Source organism: Miniopterus schreibersii (assembly GCF_964146895.1).
Source record: "Miniopterus schreibersii genome assembly, chromosome: 11".
Lineage (NCBI taxonomy): Eukaryota > Metazoa > Chordata > Mammalia > Chiroptera > Miniopteridae > Miniopterus > Miniopterus schreibersii.
The window spans coordinates 68,928,068-68,949,166 of NC_138111.1; the positions used below are offsets into that span (position 1 = coordinate 68,928,068).

The 21,099-nt window shown below is 49.2% G+C and overlaps 1 protein-coding gene across 1 annotated transcript in view; it reads right to left on the minus strand.

Moving 5' to 3' along the window:
• The window catches only part of SHC3 (SHC adaptor protein 3), a gene marked incomplete at both ends in the record, with an annotated part of 115,459 nt that overhangs the window by 62,435 nt on the left and 31,925 nt on the right, over positions 1 to 21,099 (minus strand). Inside the window, one exon of the mRNA XM_081150843.1 lies at positions 17,790 to 17,860. Coding sequence (XP_081006969.1) covers positions 17,790 to 17,860 — 71 coding nt within the window. The remainder of the gene's footprint in view (positions 1 to 17,789; positions 17,861 to 21,099) is intronic.

The window sequence follows — 21,099 nt, forward strand, 5'->3', positions numbered from 1 at the left end:
CGTGTGTGATATTTGTATGTGTGTTGTGTGTGTGGTGTGGGCAGCTCCGTGGTTGGTCGATGATTGGATTGTTTCTTGGGTCTGTTATGAATAATGCTGCTATGAACTTTGACATACCGTGACATAGCTTTTTATTGATGGGTTGTATGGTCAAATTGTATTTAACTTTATAAAAAAAAAAAAAAAGCTGTCCAGCTGTTTTCTAAAGTTCTGTGCCAGTCTGCATCCCTACCAGCGATGACACACACCAGTATGGTGACCCTTGGAGCATGTGCTGAGTGGAAGAAGCCGGGCACAAAAGGCCTCATTCAGTGTGAGTCCATTTACGTGAAATTCTAGAAAAGGCAAAGTTATATTTCCAAAAGGTACTGTGGTTGCCTGGGGCAGATCTGAGCACCGCTGCGGACTGCAGAAGGCACAAGGGAACTGGGGGCTGGAGGCTATAGGGATGATCTGTCTTCTTGGTGGCAATGAAATGACTGCGAACAATCATCAACGGCCCTCACACTGCACACCTGCAGCGGGCGGGCTCTGCTCCTGTAACTCGGACCTCGATGGCGTGAGGGGAAACGTGTAGTTACACACACAAAGCTCTCTCTAATCAAACAGGAAACAGCCTCCCTCTGACCCATCTGCGCACAAGGGGTGGGGAGCCACACCCGGGAGCGGGCGCAGCTTCTGGGTGCTGCGCAGGCTGGGCAGGCCCAGGGGTGAGGCAGCCGTGAGGCAGGGCACCCACCGGGCAGCCCGGGCAAGTGATGAGAAGGGCGGGGCAGGCCCAGGACACTCGCGGGCCCGGGGGAAGCGCCCAAGAGCCAGGACGGGGTGATGTACTGGCTTGGGGGGCCCAGGGAGCGACCCGGGCTTGGAGGTAGTTGCCGGTGACCCCTCCTCGGTCATGCGTGTGTGAATTCCAGCAAGCTGGGCACCCGGCATCTGTCGCTCCCCCAGGTGCGTTACACCTCAAGGGACTCCTCTGTAGACACAGCAGCAACTGATGGAGAACCCCGCCCGCAGGCTGGAGATGTCACTGCTGCCAGGCAGAGCCGCCGTAACTGCAGACGAGAGCGACCCGGGAGCCGGAGGTGGTGCTTTTAAGGAGAGACTAGTGGAGGAAGCGTTGCTGGCACATGCTGAGGGGTGTCATGTGCGCTTGAGCCCTGTGGGGAGCAGTCCTCTCGGGTGGGCGGGGAGGCAAAAGGACCCACCAGGCACTCCCCAGAAGCGCACAGAATATGACCCTGCCTGGCAGGCTGGCGTGTCCTCGCCAAGGTGGGAAGACTGTAAAAGTAAAGTAAGAGCCACAGTTAATGTTCACGAAGTGTGTGCTGAGTTCCTGGCCCTGTTCTATGACTTTGAGGGAATTAATCTTTGAGTAGGGCAGGAATCATTATGCCTGTATTTTATGTGCTAGAACCTAAGCCCAGAGGTAAAGGAGCCTGTCGGGCCACACGGCTGGGAGGTGGGGGTGGGCCCGGATCTAGTTTGCAAGGTAAGCCCTGTGCCCTGGGAGACAGATGTGCTCACACTGGAACCCAGCATTGGAGCCACAGCAAATACCACCACCCGCAAGGTCAACTGCAAACTCACATTCAACAAACTTTGGGGTAAAAAAGAAAAGCACAATACAAGTGCAAATGATCGTTCCTGTTAAAGCTACAAGAGATACCGGGTCACACTCATGGCTATTAAAGGATAGCCAATATATATAAAAAAGGGCAGTACTGGTGAGAATGTGGAGAAACTGGAGCCCCTGTGAACTGCTGGCGGGAATGTCAAGTGGTGCAGCTGCTGAGGGACACGGTGTGGTGGCCTCTCAGGAGCGTAAAGCTGGAACAGCCGCGTGATCCAGCGGCTCCACTTCCAGGGCATACCCGGGCGCTTGGACCAGACGAGTGGGTAAGTGAAAGGTGGGCCAGGCAGGCGAGGGCCTATGACTCAGCCGTAGGAAGGAAGGAAATCCTGACACAGGCCGAAGCATGGCGCACCCAGAGGACATCGTGCTAAATAAGCCGGTCTCAAAAGTCAGATCCCGTGTGATTCCTCTCACCCGGAGTAATCAAGCTCAGGGGAAGTAGAGTGGTGGGTGCCAGCAGCTGGGGGAGGGCGTGGTGGGGAGCTGGTGCTCACGGGAACGGTTCTGGAGACAGAGGGTGGCAATGGCTAAAAGACAGTGTAAATGTGCTTCCTACCACTAAGCTGTGTGCTTAAAAACGGTTAAAATGATAAACTTTATGTTATGAATATTTTACCATAATCAAAAGTAGCAGTGAGGTAGAAGCCAAAATAATTTAAGAAAAGCCACCTGTTGGCACCCGAGCCAGACACCGGCGCTGTGCACACAGTCGGGCCCTGGCAGCAGCCCCGGCACGTCTCCCACCCGCGGCTGAACCACCCGGCCGCTGCCTGACACATTCATACTGATGAATCTCTTCCTTTATTCCAAGCATAATTAAGCATTCAGTATTTCCTGTCAAATGAATCATCATTTTTCGATGCATTTTATGCCTATAATAATACAGTTCCTGCCTGAGACTATAAATGATTCAGCTAAGGCCCTTTCAAACCTAAATGACAACATGCTTCTCGTGGGACGCCCCCAGCACAACCTGTGCTCTGCAGCTATGAAAAGGCTTTGTGGGAGTCTGGCCACGGGTCGGAAAGCCCTGCCTCGGATGAAAACAAACCGCAGCTGAGAAAGAAGTAACATACATTTAGGCAGCCAGGTTTCAGAGGACCAGGCTCACTCTACCGCGTGCACTAATGTTGAACACAGATGAGTGTCGCACTCGGGTGAAAATGAGAATTTAGCCAAACACAGAAACTGCTCCCTGCTGATAAGTGGGCAGGAGGTGATTCCTGTGTCCATAGTTCTAGAAACTTGGAAACCCCACCCCACCCACCCCAAGTGAGGTCTGCGCTCTGACTCAGCTCCTGCCACGAGTGAAAGGCCGGGTTCATTTCCAGGAAGGTTAAGTAAATAGATTGGAGGGAGTGACCTAGAGATAATACACACACATAGCAAAGTTAAATTAATACACGAATCTGATTACTTAATACTACATTTAAGAACAAATGGAGGACCCAAAACGTGTGTGATCGCAAACATGTGAAAAATTAAGGGAAAACCTCCCATCCCTTTTTCATACTTTGTTTTCTAGAATTTCCCTAGTGAGCGTGTACATATGACTTTGATAGTGAAGTGGAATCCGCTGTCAGGAGTGTAGATTAACACAGAGCCCCCGAGCCAACCCCTGGGACGTTGGGTAACATCTGAAGACAGTTTGGTTGTCACATGCTAGGGGGACATCTGGTTAGGGGGCTGCTAAAGGTCCTAAACGCAAGGAACAGTCCCCATAACAAAGCGAGATCTGGCCCCAAGCATCAGTGATGGAAAGGCTGAGCAGCCTGACGGAGAGACTATTTTTGTGTCCCACGCAGGACCGGGTCTGCAGTCCCCAGCCACCAGCAGTAAGAGTTGTATGTGTTCTCCCAGGAGCCGCCCGTGGATTCGCCATTTACACAAGGGAACGGTGTCCAAGGAAGGTGGGCTCGGTTAAAATTGCTGAAGTGCCTGCCCTGCCCCCAGTGCACACTCAGGGAGCCTCCGCCAGCATACAGGCTGCCCTGACAACAGCCCCGCCCCGCCGTCACTGTCACCGGCTGCCCTGCAGCCCCCTCCACCCGAGGGGGTGGAGAAGGAACATGGGCAAGGACACGGGCCGCCAGGAGGGTGTGCTGGTTCTGCACCTGTGTCCACATAAACGGGCTCTTACGTATCACGTCTGCATGGGTGTGTTTCCCGAGTCTACACATCTGTTCGCGTGTCCTTGCTCACACCACGCTATACTGATTACTCCAGCTTTACAGTGTGAGTTCTCTTTGTATTGCTTTTTCAAAATTGTTTTAGCTATTCTAGGTCTTTGATTATTCTATATACACTGAAGAATCATAACGTCCATTTCCACGGAAAGTATACTGGGACTTTGATTGGAATTGTATTAAATCTATAGATCAATTTGAAAGGATTTGACATTTTAACAATGCTGAATCCTTTAACCCATAAGCATAGTATATTTCTTCATTTATTTAGAGATTTTTAATTTCTCTCAATGTTTAGTAGTTTTTTCATATAAGTCTCACACATTAAATTCAACACTAAGAATTTCATGGTTTTATGCTATTGTAAATGATCCTTTTAAAGTTTCATTTTCTAATTGATCTTTACTAGTACTGTATATAAAAACACAATTGATATTTGTATCAATTGTATTCTGCAACCTTGCTAAATTTGTTAGTTTTAGTAGCTTTTAGGTAGAGTCTTCAATTTTCTATATAGATGATTATGTTATCTGCAAATAGAAGTTTTATTTTTGTCTGCCCAATTTGTATGGCTTTTACCTTTTTTCCTTCTCTTACCACATGGAGATGGCTCGTACAGTGCTAAATAAGAGTTGTGAAAGTGGACATCCTCGCCTGGGACCTCATATTAGAGGGAAAGTGTTCAGTTTTTTAACCATTAACTATACTGTTGGCTTTAGGTTTTTTATAGATGTCCTGTTATCAGATTAGGGATGCTTCCTTTTATTCCTAGTATGCTGAGAGTTTCTATCATGAACATAAGTCAAATTTTGTCAAAGGTTTTTCTGCATCTATTGAATTTTTATATAACTTTTTGTCTGGTTTTGGTATCAGGATAATGCTGGTCTCATGAAATGAACCAGAAAGTACCAGGAAGTGTTCCCTTCTAATTCCTGGACAAGACTGTAGATAATTGCTGTTATTTCACCCTTAAATGTTTGGTAGAATTCACCAATGGAACTTTGTGGCCCTAGAGTTTTCTCTATATGAAGATTTTGGCTTGGTTTTGTATGTTTTACTATAAATTTAATCTCTCTAATAGATATAGACCTATTCATATTATATATATATTTAAAACCACTTTGGCAATTCTATCTTTCAAGGAATTTGTCCATTTCATCTAAATTATCCAGTTTATTGGCATAAAATTGTTTAAAATATTCCTTGTTACCCTTTCAGTGCCTGTAGTATCTGTAGTAATGTCCCCTCCTTCACTCTTGTAATTGGTAATTTGACTTTTCTCTCTGTTTTCTTGTTTAGTCTCACTTGCAGTTTATCAGTTTTAGTGATCTTTTTGAAAACCACCTTTGGGTTTTGAATATTTTCTCTATTCTTTTTCTGATTCCAACTTCATTGATATCCAAGGCTCTTAAAAGGACCTAAAGGACAATAAACTCAAGAAAAAATACAGATAGCGATGATTTTGAGTCAAGAAATGATTCACTATTTTCAGGTTCTCAATTAGAAATTTTTAGGAATACCTTTTTCATATTGCTTATATTTTCCTTTTAACAGATGTACAAATGTTAAAATGATATAAATCTGTCTGCAGAGGTCCAAAATAGCTTTTTCAATATATAAAAACTGATTCTAAGTGATATGAAAGCATCGTGTCATATTTATTTTTAATTTTTTTTAATCCTCAGGATATTTTTTCCATTTATTTTTAGAGAGAGTGGAAAGGAGGAGGGAGGGGAGAAAAAAGAGAGGGAGAAGAGAGAGAGAGAGAAACATCGATGCGAGAGAGACACATTGACTGGTTGCCTCCCACACATGCCCCAACCAGGGGCAGGGATTGGATGGAACCAGCAACCCTACGTGCCCCTGACCGGGAATCAAACCTGAGACCCTCTGGTTTACAGGCCAATGCTCTAACCACTGCGCCACCCGGCCAGGGCTGTGTCATATTTTAATAGGCAGTTCTTTTAGTGGTTACAAAATAATGAAGCATTTTTTACAGTAGATGGTGTTTTAGAGTAGATAAAATATGGTCTGTGTCTTTAAAAGTCTAAAACAATGTGTAATGTGGTAAAAGTCTGCAGAGCAATTCAGACAAAGTGGTCTTATAGTTCAGGGAAAAGCAAATATTTCTGTGGCTGAATTTTGGCCTTGAGTTGCAGGCAGTGGAGCAGGAGATTGGAGAGTGGAGGCCAGAGTGACTGCGGAGGAAGCACAGTGGGGAGTTATAAGAAATATATTTGGAAAGGTACGCTGAGGCGGGTCGAGTAGATCATGCAATAATCATTTGGTTCACTGTATTCTGCAGGTAACGGACAGACAATGAAGCTTCACGGAGAGAAACATGTTTCAGGCACATTAACTGATGAGCAGATACAAAGGGAGTCAGAGGAGAGAGAGACTGACGGAGGGGGGAAATTACACAGGAGGTTTCCAGAAGAAAGTCAGTGAGCCTTGGTCATTGAACAGGGAGGAAAATGAAAAAGAGGGGCTCCACGGCTTCGCGTTTGGGGGATGCGGGCGTCGTCATGACGAACACGCAAGACGTGAGCCGGCCCTGCCTCTGCTGGTGGAGGCGAGGGCGGCCGGCAGGAAGCGAGCAGAGGCAGGGCACAGCAGGTGGCTCGGGCCGGGCGGCTGAGCGTCTGCGGGAGGCACAGGCCCGGCCGGCTCCTGGGAACCCGGGGATGGGCTTAGGCGCAAAGGTACAAATGCAGACGTGTGAGTCACACGCCGGAAGCGTTAAAGCGGTGGCACTGCCAACATGCAGAGGGCATAACAAAACCGGAACTAACAGCGCCAGCTACCGGGCCTTGAGCCCTCCCATGCGGTAGGCAGCACACTTTCAGACATGAACCCAATTCGCAACCCTATGAGGGAGGGGAGGAGGTGCCACTGTGATCCCGTTGTAAAGATGGGGAAACGGAAACACAGAGAACTTAAGTTACTTACACGAGGTCACACAGCTAGAAAGCTGCTCAGCCTAGCAGAGGCCCGGGCAACCAGACTCCAGAGCCTGCAACACCAGGCTGCCCTCGCGAGGACAGAGAGCCTTATGAAATGATATGTTTGAGGGTGGGGGGTAAGTGAGCTCAGAAAATGAGACCGAAAAGGAGCAATCAGAGGGGTACATTCTTACACAAATGTGCGTCTGGCGGGAGGATTATAAATACGCACCATGCCAGATGGTCCTTAAGGAAAGGATGGCGTGAACGCCGTGTATTCATCTTATGGATTCTATTTAAACCATCCTAAGCCACCAAGTCATCCATGCTCTCCATTTTTAAAACTTTTGGATGAGTAGGATCCCTTGAAAAAAATTAATGGACTCAGTTTCAAAGCTGTTTCATAGATGGTAGCTGCAAATGGTTTCAGAAGTTAAAAATATAACGTCTGGAACACTGCTTCTCAAACGGTGGGACAGGGACAGGCCGCATCAGCAAAACCTGATATAAATTCAAATTCTCACCCTCACCCCAGACCCACTGGATCAGGAACTCTGGGGCTGGGGCCCGGCCACCTGCTGTAACAAGCTCTCCAGGTGGCTCTGATATATGCCCAAGCTGAAGAACCGCTGTTCCAGAAAGTGAGACGACCTGTGTGTGTTAAATCTTTGGGGACCCTGTCCCGGGTTAGAGCACTGATAGAACACAGCCTGTGGCCCCTTCTGCCCAGCCTGCTGGGTTCTTAAAGGAATTCATTCTAGAGTGGAGCTCAGGTCAGGCAAGAAGTCCTTTCCTCTGCTGTGATATGGCAGAGAAAAGACAAAGACCTTCTGTTCCTGTTGCCATCACCCAGAGCTATTAGCAGAGTCACCTCGGGGATTCTGCCCAACCCACTGCGGCAGAATCTCCACAGAACAACATCATGGTAATTAGCATGTTTCCTGCCACCTCGGCCTTCAAAGACTGAGATCTCTTTCACAACCAGAAAGTTCTACCAGAAGACAGAGCCAGCTTAATAGGCTGCCAAAGAAGCAAATAAACAGACAAACCAGTCTTGAGGCTTTGCAGGTAAGACTGCAAAGCCCTTGGCTTGCTCTGCTAAAACTTAGGCACTGTGTCTAACCCCTTCCTCTGCATTTCAATGACGTCTGAACTCATCCTACCCCCTGGCCCATCCTTGTCACACATCCTACCAGATCCTGGCTCACCTGTGCAGCCAACTGGCTGTCCAAGTCCAAGCGGGACCCTAGGCCTGCTGCCCAGCACGCATGCCCAGTTGATCCTGACAGTCCTGCCGAGGAGACTGTCACTAGGAAGATCTCCTCAGCCAGGTTCCCAGGAACAGGCCCGTAGTTGGAAGTGTTCATGCCCTTGGGCAATAGATGCCCTCGTCGGCAGAGACAGTGACTTAACTTGCACCTGATCTCCACACCAGCAGATCATCCTGACATGGTGATGGGGCCATCCTGACCCGAGTTGACCAGGGCTCGAAGTGAGGGGGAAACAGAAAAGTAGAACAATGTCTGATCTACCAGATGGGGGAAAGGAGGGTCAGACTGGTTCATTCAGATGTTTAAGGAGAGAATAGGAAGAGAGATCTGTCCCAGACCTCTTGGCGAGAGAGATGGCACCTCGTCCTTCTCACCCAGCCCCCCTGCCCCCAGCCACCCGCATCACCTCACTCCCATCAGCCCATCCCCCCTCGTCCCATCTATCCTCGGGCTGGCGATCGCACCCTGCCCACCCCTCCCCATTCTGCCTCGCCTGCTCCCTTCCAGCTCGCTGAGGCGACAGGGGCCTCGTCCGCTCTATAAACTATTCATATGAAATTTTGGTTAAGAGCACTTTTATTACATTTCCTCTTTTAGCTGGTGAAATTCAGTGACGAGTTGCTGAGGCGCAGGTGGGCATTCCCAGGATGAGCAGGGTCGGCAGAACCGAGCGGCACAGCCTGCGGAGCCCAGGCCACCCGAGCTGACCCCTCTCCGATGACCGTCTCAGCCCCACTCAGCCCCACGGTGGCAAGTGCCTCAACAGACCTGCGTTTGCTTTCGTTCCCTCTGCACCCTGTTCAAGGCCAACACTCCGCTGTGGTCAGGAGGGCAGTCAGGAATTAAAAGGGACCCCACTGCCGGTGTTTTCTTCTGGGAGACGCAGCCCCTCCTCTAGCAGCAGGGCGGTGCCGTTGGTGCTCGCGGACCCTCCATCCCGGCTGCTCTGCGTTACCCCTCAGCTCTGTCACTGCCCGGCCATGTGGCCTCGGACAGTTTGCATAAACGTCCCAAGCCTCAGCTGCCTCGTCTCCAAAATGCGCACAGCCTGCCTCCCAGGGTTCCCAAGAAGAGACCCCACGTGCTCTCATCGCTGTCTGAAACTACTACGCGATTGCTGACAGCTGATCACTTTTCACTACAAAAATGACAAGCTCATGCGGTTCACCTAACAGCTTTCTTTCCTGCATGTTTGTGTTCACTTTCTCTCTCCCCCCTCAACAGAAGGCAAGCTCTCACTTAGTATCTTGTCCCTAAGATCTGTAGTGACTGGACACGGCATGCAATCGATAAACACTTCAATGAATGGATGACATGCTTAGTGGATGCCTGTGACATAGCAAGGATTCAATATTAATGCTGTTATTATATTAGCAGTTGGCAAAGCAGGAACTAGAAGGAAATACTGGGCAGCACTGGCTCAAGTGAGAATTAGCACCTCACCAAGCACTTCGCCCCTCAGCAACTTCAGTGTGCTGCATCAAACCAGTCTTGCTTTTTTTAATTCGGTGCTAATTTATTTCATTTTTCAATTACAGATTACTTTCAATATTATTGTATAAATTTCAGGTGCACAGCACAGTGGTTAGGTGATCATATGGTTTAGAAAGTGTTCCCTGATATTTCCAGTACCCTCCTGGGACCACACGGTTATTACAATACTGTTGACTGTATTTCCTGGGCTGCACTTTGCATGACTGATCTGTCACTACCAATCCGTACGTCTCAGTCCCCTCACTGTTTTCACCCGGTCCCCCCCTCCTCTGGCAACCCTTAGCCTGTTCTCCGTATCTGAGTCTGTTTCTGGTTTGTTGTTGTTGTTGCTCATTTATATTGTCCTTTAGTGAGACCATGTGGTACGTGTCTCTCTCTGTCTGACTTGTTTCATTTAGCGCAATACCCCTAGGTCACCCATGCTGTTGCAAAGGGTAAGGCTTTGTTCTTTCTACGGCCAAGTGACTTTCCATTGTATATATTAACCAAACAAACCTTTCTTTTAGCTAGAAAAAATACCCTGGATCTAATTGGTTGATACTGTAATAATGTCAGTCAGTAATTACCATTATCCTATACAAAAATTTGGAAAGAGTCAACTGCACATTTCAATTCATGATAATAACCTTATCCAGATTGGCTGAGCAGCTACTATGTGCCAGGTGCAGGCCCAGCACTAGGCAGATCTTACTCCCAAAACTCTCAATAGGTTTCAAATGGGGGCTCCATCTCTCTTCCTTGGGTGAGGAGCCCACCCTAGGGAGGGATTGACTGGGTGGTGCTGAGCTGGCACCATGGGATCCCCTCACTCGCCTGTTAGGTGAAGGGCCCCAACTGTGTACATAGGCTCTGCTGTGAGGGCTCAAGATCCTGCTGTCCAAGGACTGGATTGGGACAGCTGTTCAGAGGGGCTGTGACTGAAAACTTCCACTCAGTTACACAGGCCCCGGAGCCAGGGCTTGGTGCCGAATGCCTTCAGCCAGCTGTCATCTCGAAGCCCAGAACCTGCTCTGAGCTTTATGGGTAACGTGGTCATGCTGCCTCCAGGGCCAGAGTCTGGCCTCCACTTCTGTGATGGAGGCTTCTCCAGCATGCTCAGCCTGTGCAGGGCCCCCCAAAGTGGGGATCTGTCCCTGCCCAGGACAATCAGTAACTGAATTTAACTTAGTGGGAGGCAGTCCGTGGGAAACCGTGCCAGCATCCCCACCTTTCCATGGGAGAACTCTGAGGCGCATCCTATAAGGACTGAGCCAGTGCAAGTGTGGGGGTCCCTGCTGAGAATTCCCCTCCTTGCTACCTGCCGGGCCCTGTGCTACAGATGCAGCCTGAGCAGAAAGTGAAGCCTGGGGGGAAGCAGACTGCACATCCCAAGCCTCCTCCGGTGTCTGAAGGCAGCCCTGGGGCCAGACCTCGGATGGGTGCAGACTGCTTGTGTTCCGTGGCCGGGTCTAGCTCAGGCCACCACCCTCAGCAGGCATTAGAATTGCTGCCCAGTCGAAAGGGCAGAACTGTGTGGGGACAACTATGGTATTTTCAGGAGTGTCTCTGGCCACATTCCAGCCCCCTCCCCGAGTAGCCCCAGTGAGAGTAATTGCCTTAGTCTGATGTTCCCTTCCATCTACCACATGGCTGGGAAAGAAATCGCCCTGGGCTTAAATGCTCCCTCTCCCAGGAAGTCCTCCCGGGCTCACCCAGGCCCCAGGGTCCCTCTTCTGTGTTTCCGTGGTACTTTTCACCTGCGCTGAATGCCTATCATACTGCTTTCTGACTCTCGACCCCGGCCGTGGCCCCTGGGCACCTGTAATCCACGCACCCATGTCTAGCGCATTCTTGCACATAAACAGGGTTGAAGGAGATACAGAGCTATTCTGGTTGGTGTTAAAGCCCAAAGTAACAATGTAGAAATGAAGCTGAAGGGCTGAGCCTGCTCTAACCAAAGCTCAGATGCTGTGCAGGTAGGCAAGCTGGTGTTTTCAGAAAGAATTCTAAACTGAGAAAACTCTAACTCCCTCCCCGCCAGGCCTTGCCCCTCCGAGCTGCCAGGCTACTAGAGGCTCAGCCTGCAACATGTGTCCCGAACAAGTAAATTTAGGAAGAACCAGTAGCTTAAAACCGCAAGTTAGCCACCCTGCCCTGTCCAGAAACTCGGGGGCGGGGCTGGTGGGCAGACTGCTCATGCAGCTGTGCTCCTTTCTAATTCTGGGACTCCACCAGCTCAGGGGAGACTGTTACAGATTTGCTTTTCCCTGGCAGCTGAACTGAAGTCGGCATTCAAGGTGTTTATTTTGCAATGAGGAAAGCACGCTGGACCATCAGAACGGAATACAAAAACCTGGGCTGTGGAACAAGGCCCCAAGCCGGTCAGCCTGCGTCCTGCCACGTGCCAGGTGCGCGCCACATCTCACCACCACCTAAATGATGGCTGTCACACGTGGCCCTTCCGCAAGGCTTCCCCTGGGCTCGCAAGTGAGAAAGCGGCAGAACCAAAGTCCTGCCCAGGGGGTGAGTCGCGTTCACGGTCTCCAAGAAGAAACAGTCACCCTCAGCTGACCAGGGTCCAGACTCCCGCCTCCTGGTGTCTCCGTCACTCCCCCGGGTGGAGGGTATCATTCTGGGGACGGCTCGCCACTCTCCCAGGGGCCCAGCACCTTACCTGCCTGTCCTCGACCCCCCCCCCCCCCCGCTGTGCGCCCGAGCGGCACCCTGGGTGAGAAACCTCTATAAACAACAGAAATGCCGGGTTAGTGAATGCGGCCTTTCCAGTGTGCCCTGCTGATCCCCCGCGAACTCGGATGACATGGAGTGTGACAGTCATGTTGGTAGCAGATGGCGAAGGGGTCTGTCTGGTGGCTGTGGGGTGCCACATGGAAGAGGCCAGGGTGCCCCCACCAGCCTGCTGGCCCCTCTTTTGCAGGAAGTCCAACCAGGGCGCGCTGTCTCCGGAGGCCTTCCTGCATGAGGTGCAAGGCCAGAGCTGAGGGGGAGGGTGCACACGGGGGGGGGGGGGGTGCGGGGGAGGGGGCACACGGATGAAGGTGCCCGGGGCGCGATGGAGCTGAGGGGTTGTGCGGTGAAAGTTTTTACCTTGGACTTTTTTAGAGCATTTATAGAATGTTGAAGCCAAAAGAGACTGGAGAAGAGTCACCAAGCCTTCCAGGTCGCTCGGAGAGGAGAGGAGGGCAGCAGGGGGAAGCAGTGCCGAGGTCAGCTGGCTGGGCCTCCTTAGAGCTGAAGAGGGATCCGTCTGCGCACAGGCCAGCTGCAGGCCACCCCACCAGGCAGGCGCCTTGCACACCGTGCCACAGCACCCACTTCGGCCTCTGCTCCTTTCCCTTCACATCACCAAGAGCGTGCTTCTATTTTGTTCAAACTCAAGGCCCTATAGCTGTCAACTGCCCAGCAGCGTCAGACCAACACCACATGGTCACACATCTACCTTCTAACCGAAGTCCCCTGCGTGCACCATCAGCCGACGGCTCGGGTGTGCCAGCACTGTCCCTCCCTGCTGCTGGCGAGCCTGTGCTCCTCACACTCTGCCCTGTGCTGGGGTCACGTGAGAGGCATTGTCACTGCTCTGAACTTCAACATCCGACGTCAGAAACAAGCCTCCAGAGACCCCGCCGGTACGCTGAGTAAGAAGAAAGGAAAATGCCTCCCAAAGAAAGATGTTTTCCTTTTGCAGGTTTTGATTTTAGTTTTCAAACTAAAGGGATTTTATGCATGTTCCTGGAGAAGTTTCAAAACACCAGATTCTGAAGCAGAGCCCTGGGCGTGGTGGGCGGGGAGGAGACCACACCCACGGGCGGTGCGGTGCAGGCCTGGGCCCAGCCAGGGTCTTCGGGGCCCATTGAAACTATGACAGCTTTCAAAGTAAGAAAAACAAAAGTACTTAAGCTAGATTCAATTGCTCACTCTCTACAGTTTGGGAAAAGCGGGTTTATGTTGGGCCCTGGACAACATTTACATCTAGCTGAGCCCACCCTGAAAGTGTAGCAAAGCCACACGTGGCTAAGCCCAGGTGTCTGCACAACCCTGAGGGAAAGCAGGCCTGGCCGGTACCTGGCTACCCAAGCAGCGCAGGAAGTCAGTGGAGTCGTTTACAACCCAAAATACATGTCAGGCGTTTGCCACCTCTCTAGAGCTCTGGGCATAGTTGTGCATAGATCTATAGCCTCCCATGTCCTAAAAATGGCTTAAGATGACTTCCAATAATAGGGAAAATTTAACACAATAAATAAAATTAAAATCAGCAGATGAGGAAATCAAAGGAAAGGAGAAAGAAGGTAAGGCTGTGGCCAAGGGCACATCGGGGCTTCCTAACACTGCAGGGCGGGCAGCCGGCTGCTCTCCAGGAGTCAGGTCAGATAGCACTGCTTCCCCTGACTCATCTCGCTGGAAATGCAAGCCATCCCCCAATTCCAGTGAGAGAAGTCACACGACAGGGCTTCTCAGGGTGTGATGTCTGACAGTCAGGCTCAGGCCAGGGCAGGCCAGACACTGGAGCAGCGGTTTTCCAGCGTTGGCCACATAACATCATGTGGAAATCCAGTGGCCTAACTCAGATGAAAGCAGGGGTGTCTGACTGCTCCCCCACCGGGATCTAGGACCCCCACCCACCAACGGCAGCGCCAACCTGCGACCCTCCTTCCCACCCCTCAGGGGCTGCACTGCGTGGTATGAACCCATGCAGGAGAACGTGGTTTCTAAGGGGTTTCACAGCCTATGCAGTGTGCTGGTGGTGAGGAGGGATGAAACCAGTTTCCATCAGCCAGACGGGCAAGTTTGAGAAACACTAGAATAGCCAAGATCCATGGTTCTCGGCGGCGGGATTTCTGATCGCCTGCAACAGGGCAATGTCATTGCGAATCTACAGGGTGTGGGGAAGCGCCCTATGCCACATTCTAAAACCGCACTGGACAGGGGACACATTAGTGGGTAAGGTCATACTGGGTTTCGCAACTAAGGGCACGTTGGAAAGCTCTTTCCTTCTTTAGAAGCTATTTCTTCTTCTGGAGTGCATCTCTGTCCCCTGGGCAGACTTTCACAAATGCCATCTCTCTCAGTTCCTCTCTGCACCCCACCAACAGACTGACCCAGAAAAGCAGCAGCTGCTGAGACCACCATCTAGACAACCTCGGTTGCTCTCATGCTCACGAACACCCCTTCTTTTTTGAATACTGGGGTCTTGCACCCACTGTGCTGAATACAAGCTCAGGCAATGAGGCAGAGCAAACACATAAACAAGGCTGCCTCTTTGCCAGACCCTGTTCTATGTGCAACAGATGTAGAAACTGTCCTGCTTCTCACAACAGCCACTGAGGTAGAAATTAGTAGAGGTGGACTCCACATATAGGCCAGATCCTCCACACAGCAGGCACCCATTAGTGTGAACAAGCCACCAAGCTCCTCTGCCCAAAGCATTAGTGTGCAAGGCATTTCACAGCCACAGCTGAAACTAAGCATACAGCAATGGCAGCTCCCAGGTAGTTTTTAAAGTTATCTACTAGTAAGAAATCAGTAATGCATGAGTACTGATGTTGCAAGCACCACAGTCAATCTGAACTCAGACACAGCATAAAATTAAACTGACCCGACAAAAGGACACTTGGTTCAGCTGTCAAAACCTTCAAAAGACACTTATATCCAAAACCTGAAATAGTGGAACAGGTGAGTAGAGATTGCTTATTTGTTTATAAAAATATTTTTTTTAAATATGTCTTTATTGATTTCAGAGAGAGGAAGGGGGAGGGAGAGAGTGATAGAAACATCAATAATGAGGGAGAGTCATTGATTGGCTGCCTCCTGCATGCCACCTACTGGGGATCGAGCCTGCAACCAGGGCATGTGCCCTGACCAGTAATTGAACCTCGATCTCCTGGATCATAGGTCGATGCTCAACCACTGAGCCGTGCCGGCTAGGCTCTATAAAAATGTTTTTTTATGAAAGGTATAGCTAAAAAATTTCAGAAACAGGTTCTCCTAGAACCTGTATAATATAACTTAATTGCAATTTTATATTTCCCTACAACCTTTCAAGAATGCCTTTAGTATATAAAGCCACAGTGGTGGAGTTTAATCCCAGACATGTTTAACACTGTTACCATGGAGGCCTTAAAAGCTCCACCATGTGCCACATCTAGACACTATTGCTGGGTATTCTCCTAAACGCAAAGGCTTCTTTCTGACATTGATTTGTCATATTGTTTCCTATGAGTGGTCTCCAGCTATTAACTAAAATAAAAAATGGGTCATGTGATAAAAATGAGGCAAGAGACAGATAGTATTGTGGAGACAAGCAAACAATACTTTTCAAAACGTCTAATAAACCCAAAGCAATTCCGATACAACCAGAATTCAACACCAACTGCCATGTGTCCAAGAGTGGTGCTTTACTCAGCCTCCTACATAGCTGCACCTTTGCTAAAATCTAAACAGAATGGGACTGGAGGTCGGTTCCATGGCTTTTTTCTACAATGTTATTTTCACATCTACCCATTTGGGTTCTACCTCAGAGTGCTAAGACCCTCACCCAAAAGGGCCCTGGGATTGTTCACTTGACCCCTGCCCATCACCCCTCCCAAGGAGCAGGATGTGGCTGTATCCCTCCCAGGCCCCTCAGGCATTTGCATATGCACCTTTCTTCCCCAAACTGGAAGGCATAGTAAAGAAGGACAGCCCACATTGGTCACCACTCTGCACGCCCACAGCCAGCGGTAAATGCTCAATGAATATCTCAGGACAATTGAGATGACATGAATTGTCTCAGAAGTTCTAGTATCTATAAAGAGAATTCAGTAAAAATAGTTGACAATTCTCTTTAAAAACAATGGCCACCACACAGGAGAAGGTGGATAGCGTCATAGGTTCCAGTACTACCCCAGGGACAGGGCAGAGCGCTCTGCCCACAGACACTGCACCGCACGTGCCTTGTCATGGGCAGGATGACTCACTGAGCAAATGTTCAAACTTTTCTTTTAAATGTTCTCACTTCAAAATACCATTCTTTAGCCTTGGCAATTTTCATAAACCATTTTCTACAAATATGTGGAGATGGATTCTTCCCTTAGTGTAGATTAGGAATGTTGGTGTGTTCCCACCGTGTGCGTGTGTCCTGAGCAGTTTTAGAGAAAAGACAAACATCAACTCTTTTGAACACGAATTTCTTCATTGAGGGAGAGGTATCTTGTGGTGCTTAAAACACAGAATTGAGGTGTGTCCACATTTAGCTGTTAATTACCACATATAATGGCTTTCTGAAGCTCAGTCTCTAGACTTTGGCTTGCTAACCCAAAGATATACAATGCAGTGATTTAAATGAAATAAATATGAGGCATTTTCTGAGGTCACAATTCAGATTAAACGATTTCACAACTGACAAAGCAATGCTAATCACCCATGGAAAAAGCTTTTTAACAGAATCAGTCCTAGCTTTCCTGTTCTCCTGTTCAAGATGACTTGAATTGGCATTTTTCTAAATATATAAACTGTATTAGGCTATGGATTTTATAACAACAATGCTTAAATACACAACCGGCCCTCAAGTTCACAATCTAGTTGATGATAGAGAATATATAAACCTGTCCAAAGTCACTGACACTTTAAAAGAACTAGTTTGCTCTTTATTTTTTAAAATATTTTTTATTGATTTTAGAGAGAGAGGAAAGGAAAAGGAGAGACAGAAACATCACTGCATCGGCACCTACCCACTGCCTCCTGCACACCCCCTGCTGGGGATGGAGCTGGAAAGCCAGGCATGTGCCCCGACCCGGAATCGAACCATCACCTCCTGGTTCACGGATCAAAGCTCAACCACTGAGCAACACCGGCTGGGCTGGGCTGGGCTGCTCTTTAAATTATTACTCCCATAATATATTTTCTGTGTATACTGTTGGAAAATTCTCTCCTGACATCTTGATTTTCTTTTTAAAAAGAACAGAGTTTAGCAAATTTTAAAATATCAATCTGGTATTAGAGTTTCATTTAGTAAAGAAACAAATATAAACACTCTGTTTGTCTACAGCTTAATCATAAAAAGCGCTTGGAAGTGGGAGTGTCCTTCAGGGTGCCAGGTTAAGAGACACATGTCACAAATATGGGTAAGCATGTAGAAGTCTTAAAACACAGTGGGTCCTGACTCCCTGTCACCAGTCACCAGCACTCAAGGGGCAGCCTTTCCCTTTGGAAATTTCTAGGCTGCTACCCTCTGAAAACATTGCTTTCTTAAGTAAAATCACAGGGGTCCATTTTCGAAAGGGCTTACCTGGTAATTTGTGTTCTTGTACTGAAGTCAAGAGACCTCATTGAGCGTAGAACTTCAATGCACCCCAAGTACTGCAAGGGGAAAAAACGTAAATCATGAGCCTGGGAACTAAGGTGAACAGACATTTCCTGACAACTTCTAGGCATTCCTGGAAGCCGCACACATTTCTTAATCACGGTTAACTTTACATTCATGGTGACGCTTAGTCCTGTTTCTATAACTGCAATAACTGATGCTCATAAGAAAATACCCTGAGCGCTTAGACTGGCACTACACTCAGCTTTTCTGAAACCTGTAATATTTTAATTTTCCTTAGAAATACATTTTTAAAAACTCCTGTTGAGGTGTAACTTTTATGCCATAAAATGCAGAAAGCTTAAACGGATAATTCAGTGCTTAAACACATATGTGCCCGTAATTGCCACCCAGACGTCAACATCTCAGCTTCATATTTCTAGTCCTTTACCAGGCTTCTAGAGGTTTATAATTTAAAAAAAAAGAACAAAGACACTAAAATACCAACATTTTTGCCAATATTAAATTTTATTATTTAAAAATATTTTTTAGATTCTATGAATATAGATTATCCTCAGAGACGCTTTATTTTCGTTTACCAGAGAGCTCTTTTCTTTCTGCATTATTTAACATAAATTTTCAGAGGTTCAGTTTACACATCTACATTTGTAGTTAAATTTTTTATAACTTTCTCACATGAAAATTGTGTGTGTGTGTGAATGTGTGTTAATATATGGACACAACTAAGGTTATAGATAAACAACTAGAATGGTGGAGATACCATATTTATGTTCTGAAGCCCACGGGGAGTTTGAAGGTACAGATGTTTTGTACCAATGCCTTTAAATTTAGCCTCAGCAGGAAGACACTTCATGGTGTAATTCAGAAAAGGCTGCATTTGAATTAGTCAGAAAATCTGAATTTGAGCCTGGCTCTGTAATGTCTTGTTATGTAACCTTAAGCAAAACTTCTCTAAACCTAAGTCTCTCTACCCAAAAAATGTGGCTTTTACTCTGACCATTGCACAGTCAGTGAAACTGCCACCGTCACGTCACAGAGCTATTTACCTGCCGCCACCACCATCACAGCTATGTGGATACCGTGACCAACATGGCAGGGACACGTGAATTAGATGACCACCAACACTGCAAGTGGTGTGATAACAGTGACCAACATCGCAGACTCCTGAATGCCAGCACCCATGTCACAGGCACCCATGTCACAGGCACCCATGTCACAGGGCTGCGTAACTCCCACCACCACCAAAGTCGCAGGCTTCTGTAAATACCACGTCCACCATTGCAGAGTTACAGGAACACCACGATCAACATGGCAGAACCAGGTTAGCAGCATGACGCTATCACAAGTCACATGAAAGCCACGAATAGTAGCGCAGGTCTGTGAATACCACAGGCGCCGTTACCGAGCTGTGTGGATGCCACGGCCTCTGTCCCCAAGATACGTGAAGACCACGGCCCACCTTGCAGCCATGAGCTGGCACCCCCAATGCTGTCACAACACGCCAGAGTTACGTGAATGCCACCTGCAGCAACATCCCAAAGTGAAGGAATTGCTGCGACCGAAGTAGCACAGTTGCGTCACAGCGGCATCACTGCCTCTCAAAGACATGCAAGTACCATCATCAGCACCTCCGGAGCTATGCCGATTTTACACCCACAGCTGCAGACCTAGGGGAACGCTCCGTGGCCACCATCACAAGTGTGTGACTGTGACAAGCACCACTTCAGGTTACCTGAACACTGTGACGGCCGGCCAAGAGCTGCGGGGCCTGCGCCAGGCGCCGCGCCGTGAGCGCCAGCGCCCCGAGGGACGGCAGAGCCGGGACCCGGCCGCACTGAGTGCCTACTCCCGGCGGCCCGCAGCGACACCGCAGCTCCACGGTCATCGACGTCACAGGTGTATTAACACCACCACGTGGGATCATCGAAAACTTATCTGAGTGCACATCAAGCCCTGAGCTTGTGCTCCCAGGGCCCCGGCGGCGGGGCTGTGCGCACCCAGTCCGCCACGTCAGGAGCGTTCCGAGAACTGCGGTGACCATGGCAGTGACGGGATGGCGCGAAGGGCGCTGCCTTGATTCGTGTGCCCACCCCCCCGCTGCAGAGCTATGGAATGTAAGCACCATGACCACCGCAGAATTGGGTGAATGCCACCAGGGCCACCACCTCACAGCCATTCGACTGCCCCGGCACCGCTCGTGTTCATGAGAGCACGGCCCGCGCTGCTGAGGAGGCACACGGGCCCCAGCACCACTGCAGGGTCATGTGACTAAAACCAGCGACCTCAGGGTCGCAAACACCTCGATCAGCCTGGCACAGCTACTTGGAGGCCACGCCAGCAGGGGTGAGCTGCGTGAGTACCACCGCCATCACTGGGTAATGGGAAGATGGTGACAAACTGCAATTACAGGACCAGTGCATCCAACCCATCAGTCACCGAAGGCCGGCACGACCACCGTGGGGTGCGGAGCCGCTTGGACCCGCAACCGTCCTGGCAGATCCAGGAGAATGCCACCCGCAGTGTCACAAAGATGCATTAGCACCGTGACTGTCGTCAGTTATGCAAATACTCCCACCCACACTGCAGGGCCCTGTGACTAACAACATCAGCCTGAGGAGGCAGACCCACCTGACTGTCCTGCCAACGTCGCAGGCCTAGATGAGCACCATCGCGGCCTCAGTGACGCGTTGACGCCGACGCCACCATCGTCGCAGAGCTGTGTAAATGCAGGCATAACTCACGTCACTGCGCTTGCTTTGTCACCTCTTGCAGAACTGTTTTCATCAACACTGAGTCAAGACCCTCCGCCAGCAAAAAGATTAAGATTCGCTGAAGGCTTGGGTGATGACTAGCATTTTTTAGCAATAAAGTTTTTTTGATTAAGATACATGCATTGTTTTTTAGACATAACGCCATTGCACACTTAATAGACTACAGTATAGTGTAAACATAACTTTTATATACATTGGGAAACCCGAAAATTCATTTGACTCACTCTACTGCAATATCTGCCTTATTGCAGCGGCCTGGAACTGAACTTGTAACATTCTGAGGCCTGCTGGTACCATGGCCAGGTCAGAGCATTATCTGAGTTACACCATCACCACTGTCACGAGGTATGTGATGTTGCACAGTTAGGCCACCACCACAATAAGCTAATGTTGCAGGGGATAGGAGCACCATGATCAGTTTCTCAGCATCTGTGGACACAGCCTCCAACACTGCAGTGCCACAACCTCCATCACACGGCTATTGCAACGCCACCTCTACCACC